Source organism: Diorhabda carinulata, chromosome 12 (genome assembly GCF_026250575.1).
Source record: "Diorhabda carinulata isolate Delta chromosome 12, icDioCari1.1, whole genome shotgun sequence".
NCBI lineage: Eukaryota > Metazoa > Arthropoda > Insecta > Coleoptera > Chrysomelidae > Diorhabda > Diorhabda carinulata.
Window position 1 is genome coordinate 12,661,341 of NC_079471.1, and position 8,798 is coordinate 12,670,138.

Here is an 8,798-nt window from a genome sequence, read left to right on the forward strand (position 1 = left end):
TTATTAGGTTGTCGGTAGAAAGAATTATGATTATGTTGATTGTTTCTATTATTTCTTGATGGATTCATTTGAACATTGTTATTATTATATTTAACTTTATGTTCGTAAAATTGACCATAAAGTTTTTCGAAATTCTCAAATTCGTCTACATAAGCCATAGCGTCTTCCAGAGAGTTAGGCTTTTTTAAGTACATATTATTACGTATAACGCCTGAACATCCCGCAATAAAAGTGTTCAAAGCTGTTTTCTCACAGTGATTAATTTGACATCTTTTATCAATCTCTCCTAGGTTCAAATTATTACTAATAATTTGTATAGTTTGACTTTTCAATAATTGCAATCTATTACCAAATGCTATTAAATTTTCATTTTTAAATGGTCTCGTTCTCGTTAATTCTTGCAAAATACAATCCAAATCGCGCCTATCTGCAAAACACTGAATCAACGCTTCTTTTAATTTAAACCATGTATTCAACTCAATTCTATTTCCCACCATTAACTCGGCTTTATCTATTAATTTTTCTTGAATACATTCTAATACGTGATTATTAATGTCTTGATCATTATAAATTGAATACGTCTCTATTAGGTTTTCACATCGATTTATAAATTTATTTAAAGTATTTTTATTTCCGTCGTAAGGTTTAATATTCTCTAACTTTAATTTAAATAAATCCCAATTTAGGGTTTTTGGGCTTGACGTTGCCATTTTTATATATTCTGGTTTATCTTTTAAGTTTAATTCACTAAATGTATTTAATAATTTATCAAAATCGTTCATAAAATTATATATTCAAAATTATTAAATTATCTCTTCCTTATTCAAAGTTCTGATAAGGATGGATAATAAAAAGGAATCAAAATAATAGGGAAACTTGGCACTTACAGCTTGTCTGAAGTCCTGTCCCTCGTTGAATACGTAGATCTAGTGCTGAGGTACTGGAGTACTTAGCCGGAACTTTATCGCACTTTGCGTAAACTCGCGACCGCACTAATCCTACTGACTGCGCCAATTATATATTTCGGGTTTCGAAATATATTTTTAAAAAAACTTTATTTTTTGAATATTTGAATGAATACAATTAATCTCAAGATCGAACTAATTATAAACATTAAATATCATCGAATTGTTTACAAACATCTTATTTATAATAAAATAGTGCTGATACATGTTTACGTTATTTGATACAAAAATAGAATAAATGCTGATAGATGTTTATCATATTTGATACAATGGTATTGTTTTAAAAATGTCCTTCAGGAATTCTTCGCATGTAACTAGCGACCCTTTTTTTGTGGATAACTCTACTCTATTCTACACAAATATATTATAAATACATATGAATTGTGTGCATAAGAATAAATCAATTGTAAATAATATTATGATATGGCAATAGCAATTTATTTTATTTTTATGATTAAATCAACAACTCAAGGCAACGCCAATATAATATATAAATTAAAATTTCAACTATATATGAAATAATTTAAATTGATATAAGGTTGAATTAACTTTACTCTTCAAACAAAGGCCACATTTGAAAGGATTTCAAAGCAAAATAAAGGAAAAAACTCACTTTTTTGTCTGTCGGCTTATCATCGGAATTAGCTGAATATCGTCTCAAGCGGCTCGAAGGACCAAATGTTTAGGTGTCGGTGTTTATTCTTTTCTTCTTTTATTATAATAATAATGATACACTATTGTATTTCGTAAACGCACAACTTTAATTACATATATTATCCTTGCATCTCATATATTGATATTGAATTATTATACATTAAACAGATTTTTATAAATTTTACGTCTTCAACTCTTGTGGTGTGTATCTTGAATGCCCTGGGTTTTTGCTGTCTCTCTTCTGGGCCCTCGTGGTCGCAGCGTTGCCAGGTTTAGCTTCCATATAAAATTTAGAAGTCGTAACACCGCCCTTTCGTAGATTGTTTTCAATATTTTTGGTTTTCTGTCCCAATTTCTTCCCGCGACGATAAATAGTTTGTTTATTTTAGTAGTTTTTTCAATTCAGCCATACTTTGCCCGTGCTGTCCATCTCTCATGGTTACTAGTATTTCGTATTTTTTTTGTTTTGCGGTGGTGTTGACCAAGGTTTAGGAGGCTGTTCTCGTGCCTTAGGTCATGCTGCTAATTCCGCGTAGGTTTTTGTAGGTGTTCTCAGTGTCGGAAAGTGTGGTTGTTGTTATTTGTGTTGTTTTCGTTTGGTTAGTCAATTCGGAAATGGAGTTTTTCAATTGTATAATTTGTTCGCTAATAATTTGTTGGTAACTTTCATTGTTTGTTTTTCCTTTGATTATCTCTGATTTTAGCTCTGAGATCTCTTTTTCTTGTGTTGCTATGTATCCGATGAGATTATTAATCAGACCGCTTAACTTATCTGCTGCTTCTATGACTGTTGATTGATCTTTTTTGTTGAAGCTAATTTTTCCTTTGCCTTCCGGAGTAGTGCGTGTTATTGAGTCTTTTATATATTTGTTTAGTTCTCTGGATTTTTGAGTTGAATATTAAAGTAGATTGTTCATGTATTCGCTTAATTTTTCTTTGGTACTTAAGTCAGTTGTAGATCTGGATAGAGGTTCGTCTTTGTAGCTTGTATCTAATCTCATTATTTTTTTGTTCTTTCATTTAACTCGAGTGTATATCAAACTTAACTGTCGCTCTCGGTTCTAGTTCGAGGTGAAGGTGGTAATAGATTTCCCGTATTCATCGTGAAATCGTCTACGTCATCGGCTATGTTTCTTATAGTGCTGTCAATTTTGCTTGAGTTTCCTTCGATTTATATATCAGCCACAAAATCTGGGAGATTCCAACGATAGGCCACGATAGGAACCTATTAATTATAGAGATTCCAACGATGAGTCACGACAGTAACCTATTTATAGCGGTGATTTCAATGTCAAGTGAGATCAGTAACCCGTAATGTAGGCTTTACCTACGTATACTTCTGTGCTCCTAATACTTTAAAATGTAATTTTAGCCGTAAAGTCTTTAGCCGCGTCCACACTATGTCGACTTGCCGATCGACACAGTCGACATAGTGTAGACGTGTCGATCGACATTTGTCGAGTCGAATGTAACCCGAATGAAGTGCATTTTTATTTTCAGTCGAATGGAAATAATTGCCAAGTTTGGACCTGTTGAGCGTGATAATAAAGTTTTAAATCATTAGTTTTGTTAAAACCTGTGTGCGCAACGGGAAAAGTGGTTCTATAATTGTGTTTTACCAAAGTTAATTGTTTTATCAAAATGAATTTCACAGAAGAACAAACATTAAATTTTATTGATATGTACAGAGACCGCCCTCAACTCTGGGACTCTACAAATGAAGAGTACAAAAACAAAAACAAAAGGCACGATTTACTTACAGAAATCGCAGTTTCTTTTGGAATCGAAAAGTCAGAGGCAGAGAAAAAAATTAAAAACCTCCAATCACAGTTTTCTCGCGAATAGAAAAGAGAAAAGGACTCTCAAAAAACAGGCAGTGGAACAGATGAGATTTACCAATGCAAGCCTATGGCCGATTGTTATTCCTTGCTGACAAAAACAAACCAAGAAAAACATTGGACACTGAGGTAAGTAATAATGTTTTTATTTATTCATTAAATTACAATAATTTACAATAGTTTCCCAAGGTAAACAAAATTTAAATGTTTACAATGTACTAATGAAAATCAGATGTCGAATTTATTTGTTGTATTGGTAATGCAGTTCACCCTGTGGCGAACAAAAATATGCTGCAAATTCATGTCTTGCATTCTGTGCTTCGGTATTACTTCTTCTAGAGACTACTCGACCGCTAGAAAGCTGAGATGATGATAAATCTCGTCTCCACAAACCTGGATCTACTTCTCCATTGTCTGGGCATTCTTTGTCAAACATTTCATTTGGAGAATAGATAGATCGTGATGAGGTTTTCCTTAAATAATTATGCAAGTAAACTGTAGCCAAAGTCACTTTAGTTGCTGTATCTGGTTCTAATAACATCGGCTTCCTTAACACACGAAAACTAGATGAAAGAATACCGAAAGCGTTTTCGGAAACTCTGCGGGCTCGACTTAGTTTGTAGTTGAATATTCTTTCCTTATATCCTCTTGCGTATGTACCAGAAAATGGCTTCATTAAATTTACAGTTAATTGAAACGCTTCATCTCCCACAAGACAATACTGCATTGGTAATTGTCGTCCTGGTAAAGGACATGGTGGAGGAAGATGTAAAGCGTTAGTATCAAGTTGTTCTTTGAAAGATGTATTATTAAACACTCCACCATCAGAAATTCTTCCCTGACAACCAACATTTGCATAGATGAAATTGTAAGAGGGGTCCACTATAGCGAGTAAAACGATACTGTGGAAAGACTTGTAGTTAAAAAATTCAGATCTAGAGTGAATTGGGGCTTGTAGAGTTATATGCTTGCCGTCGATCGCTCCGATGCAATTCGGGTATTGCCATAGGTCATGAAATTGTTTCGCAATGATGTTCCAATCAGATGCATTTTCTGGTTTCTGAAAATGAAAATAAATATATTTATGTAATAAGTGTTAAATATATTTATTTAATTATTACTAATAACCTAGATATTCTTTTTCTCTTTTTTACAGGTTTCACAAAATCAACAAATTGGAGACAGTGAAGTCAACAAGGACACTGCTGGTGATGAAGACAAGGAAAGAGAGGATGTGCCGTCGGTAACAAAGTCACCCAAGGAAAGAGAATTCAGGTCTCCTAAATTGGGATTTAAAAGGAAACGCGGACCTCTTGCAGCTCCTCCTATCACGACACCACTGTTGAATGAAGCTCTGAATGTTATGAAATCTATTCAAAACAAAAAAGAAGATGCAAAGGATGAGTATTCTCTTTTTAGTGAGCAAATTGCAATAAAAATACGAAAACTTAATTCACCCCAAGCAAGATTTGCCGTTCAAAATGCTATAAATCATGTCTTGTATGAGGCAGAAATTGGTATGTACAACCCTGGTATCCCTCAAGCTAGCTGCAGTGGTCCTAACACGGCATTTTATTCGCAAGCTCCCTACAGCTACTCTCACCATCGACCACAGAATACTGCAACCCCGCCATTGTCATCACCTGGTTCCGAATGTAGCACTTTCCAATCTGAATACTCTCCTTCACCTACTCCAACTCCTACCCATGTTCAAGCTGAAAGTCAGTCGAACATTCCTGGTTTAGAAGACATGTTTTCATTGTAAACACCCTAACTAATTACTTTTATATAACAATATGATTATGAGAGAAAAAAAATTTTTCTTATACCTTTGTATTACAATTCTTATACTTTTATATTACAATATTACTATTATGAGGGAAAAAATCTAATAAAATAAGTTCATTTTCAAATTTTTTCTTATACCTTTGTACCTATTATCAAACATACGATTAGTTTTGAATGCTCTAAGTACAGGAACTTTTTTTAATGAAGATTTTGGTCACTAGTCAATACAGTTGACCACTGCGCCACGGTGGCTGGCGAATCGGGGCCTAGAATTATTAGGAATTATTGCTATTCCAATAGGAGCCAAATAGGAACCATTTATTATTTTATTTACCAGCTCCTTGACTCAGTGGTCACTGCACTAGGCTTGCACCAAAAATTATGACATATTACCACAAAGAAACAGTAATTATTTATTATATATTATTTTAACTTACTTTTACTTCATCTTGAAGTACAGAGATGAGTGCAGCACAAACATCTGGTATGATGGAGGAAATTGTTTGTTTCGACATCTTCAGCAGGTAGCTCAAGGACGAATATGAATCTCCACTTGCTAAAAAGCGCATGGTTACTGCAAAGCGCTCACTTGGAGGAATGGCTTTTCTGAAAGTTGTGTTTTTTTTGAAATTATGGGTCCTATCATTCCCAGTAATTTTTCAAAATCAGAACTCTTCATCCGGAAAAAATTTTTGAATCCAGCGTTGCATCTATATTCTAAATTTAACGGACCCACTTCATCCAACAATAAATCTTTTATAAATTCGGTTGTGCTGTACTTTTTTCTCCCATTAACGAGATTAGGTCGAATCCAAAACCTCCTGGAATTCAAAAGTTATCAATTAGGGTGTTGATAAATAATGTCGAAATCCATTTTTATTAACAAATTTTATTGGAGACAATGGTTTCCTCATCTATAAAAATAACATTACAGAAGTTAAGTAGTTGTAAAAAGGTAGCGACTTACCTTGTTGAACGGTGCACATGTTGGTCTACAAGCGCGGACATAAATATGGCAGTAGCAGCAGCAACAAGAGCATCTACATCACTCATTTTGTTTTTTGTTTCACTAAAGCACAGCACTCAACTACTCACAGTCGAATGATGAAATACGTCCACACAGCAGTTTATGTGTGGACGAGACGAATGTCGTCTATGTCGTTCGACATTGTCGATCGACCTTGTCGATCGGCATAGTGTGGACGCGGCTTTTAATATTGTCCTTACACCTTCAAATTTGAGTTTTATTTCTATGTCCCTAATATCCCTATACTATTCTAAGTCCCGTTTTAGTAATTAGATTTAAGTTATTGTCTATTTTTTATTCCCTATCATGGTGTAATCTCTCTCTCGGGGATTTTCACCTTGGCGTGGTGAGAGGGCTCAGTAACTTTCAATATCCAGGGAGCGATGCCGGCGGTAGCATAGCTACTGGTAGGGCCACCCTTGCCGGTAAGGTCTCGAAGAGATGAAAGTGAAGCTAAGGAAACCCACAACGGTGAGGCGTCTGACCCAGAGTGGGCGGCTTCAAACAGCGTCTGTATCTCCATGTTAGGAGCGGCTGAAATACACACTCGCCAACACGCAATGGCAAGCGTGGCGTTTTATTTGCCAAAAAACCCTCAAAGTTATGTCGAGTTTTAAAACAATTACGGAACGACCCCAGGCAAGTAGGATAGATCGTCCAAAATCTTGTGCTGAAGAAACTTCAGTCAGTCCCATGGATTCTGGGGGGGACAAAAAACCGACAAGCAAATCAAGTAGAAACACTAAGATCTTTAAAATCATAACCTACAATGTAAGAACATTATCGTCAAGTAGTAAACTTCTAGAAATGGAAGAGGAGATTAAGGACATAAGCTGGGATATAATCGGTTTATGTGAAACAAGAAGAAAAGAAGAACAACTTATTAAATTGAAGTCCGGACATCTCTTTTATCAAAATGAAAATCCCAACAGCCCTGACGGTGGTATAGGATTCTTAATAAACAAACGACTTGAAAAATCAATAGTCACTCTAAAGACTATATCAGACAGAGTGGTATATATAACACTTTCCATAAGTAAAAGGTATGAAATTAAAATTATTCAAGTATACGCTCCTACGACAGCCCACACAGATGAGGAAGTTGACATCTTCTATGGTGACATAGAAATAGCACTTAAAGAGAATCGATGCTACTATACTTTTATTATGGGGGACTTTAACGCCAAAATTGGAAAACAAACAGATATGTCGGAGGTGGCAATTGGAAGCTTTGGAATAGATGGTCGAAATGAGAGAGGACAGACATTGATAGATTTCCTGCACAATCAAAAGTTATATGTAATGAACAGCTTCTTTCAAAAGAAATTGCATAGACGATGGACTTGGGTAAACCCAAATGGAAGAACAAAAAATGAAATAGACTTCTTTATCACGACGCGGAAAAGATTTGTCACAGATGTTACAGTTCTAAATAAATTCGGTATAGGGAGTGATCATAGAGCTGTAAGAGCAACTGTAAGAATAAACGCCAGAAATGAACGACAAAAAATGATAAGAAAGAAACAACAAATAAAGTGGGAGACCCCAGAAGATATTGATGCGTATAATACTTTCTTAACTGAATCCCTGAACACAAACCAGTCACTAGACATAAACATATTAAATGAAGAAATCACTGGAACAATATTAAAAGCACAACAAAAATACTGTAAAAGAGATGGAGATAAAGAAGAAAAAATAAGCAAAAATACAAAAGATCTAATTAGACAAAGAAGACTTCTAGTAGAACAACAAAAGGAAGATACAAGCGAAATAAGAACACTAAATAAGACTATTTCAAAAGAAATACGGAAAGATTTAAGGAAATATAACACAGAAAAAACCAGACAAGTAATTGAAGAAAATAAAAGTATGAAGGTGCTTAGAAGGAGACTAGCTGATGGGAAAAAGGAAATCATCAAACTCAAGGATAACAACAAAAAAGAAACAAACAATAGGAGAGAATTGGTAAAAATTGTAGAAGAATTCTACAAGGAACTATATAGGAGCAGAAGAGAAGAATTAAATATTACAGAAAATAAAATGAAAGTCGTAAACCAAGGTTCAGAACTTGTACCCGAAATAACAATTGAAGAGTCAAAAAATGCCCTAACGGAAATGAAAAACAAGAAAGCGGCAGGAGAAGACCAAATTGTGATAGAAGCTGTCAAAGTTGGGGGTGAGAAACTTTTAAAAGAAATAATCTCCCTCTTCAATCTATGTCTACAAAAGGGGGAAATCCCGGAAAAGTGGAGAAATGCGACGATAATTCTCATCCACAAAAAAGGGGATATAACGAACCTTGAAAACTATAGACCTATAAGCTTGCTTTCTCACCTTTATAAATGGTTCACTAAGATCGTAACGAAACGCTTGGAACGAAAGTTAGACTTTTATCAGCCCAGAGAACAGGCGGGGTTCAGAATAGGGTATGGAACAAACGACCATTTGCAAACGATTAAGATACTGATAGAAAAATCCATAGAATATAATAGGCCCCTCGTAATGATATTTGTCGATTTTAAA

General features: G+C 34.7%; 2 protein-coding genes across 2 annotated transcripts; one reads left to right on the top strand and one right to left on the bottom strand.

Annotated features, from left to right (window-relative positions):
- The first annotated feature begins 983 nt into the window (after positions 1 to 983).
- Positions 984 to 5,367, top strand: LOC130899840 (uncharacterized). Its single transcript, XM_057809994.1, has 2 exons — positions 984 to 3,586; positions 4,614 to 5,367. The coding sequence occupies exons 1-2, from the start codon at positions 3,518 to 3,520 to the stop codon at positions 5,220 to 5,222; spliced, it is 678 nt and encodes a 225-aa protein (XP_057665977.1). The 5' UTR covers positions 984 to 3,517; the 3' UTR covers positions 5,223 to 5,367.
- On the bottom strand, positions 3,642 to 6,066 carry LOC130899839 (uncharacterized). The gene is made up of 2 exons (XM_057809992.1): positions 5,683 to 6,066; positions 3,642 to 4,517 (listed from the first exon to the last, which is right to left on the bottom strand). The coding sequence occupies exons 1-2, from the start codon at positions 5,812 to 5,814 to the stop codon at positions 3,699 to 3,701; spliced, it is 951 nt and encodes a 316-aa protein (XP_057665975.1). The 5' UTR covers positions 5,815 to 6,066; the 3' UTR covers positions 3,642 to 3,698.
- Positions 6,067 to 8,798: the final 2,732 nt, after the last annotated feature.

Bases quoted from the DNA above. Each gene is read 5' to 3' on its own strand.
- LOC130899840 (XM_057809994.1), top strand. From the start codon at position 3,518: ATGCAAGCCTATGGCCGATTGTTATTCCTTGCTGACAAAAACAAACCA. The intron at 3,587-4,613 runs GTAAGTAATAAT...TCTTTTTTACAG, and splicing joins GAAAAACATTGGACACTGAG to GTTTCACAAAATCAACAAAT.
- LOC130899839 (XM_057809992.1), bottom strand. From the start codon at position 5,814: ATGCGCTTTTTAGCAAGTGGAGATTCATATTCGTCCTTGAGCTACCTG. The intron at 4,518-5,682 runs GTAAGTTAAAAT...TTTCATTTTCAG, and splicing joins TACTTCAAGATGAAGTAAAA to AAACCAGAAAATGCATCTGA.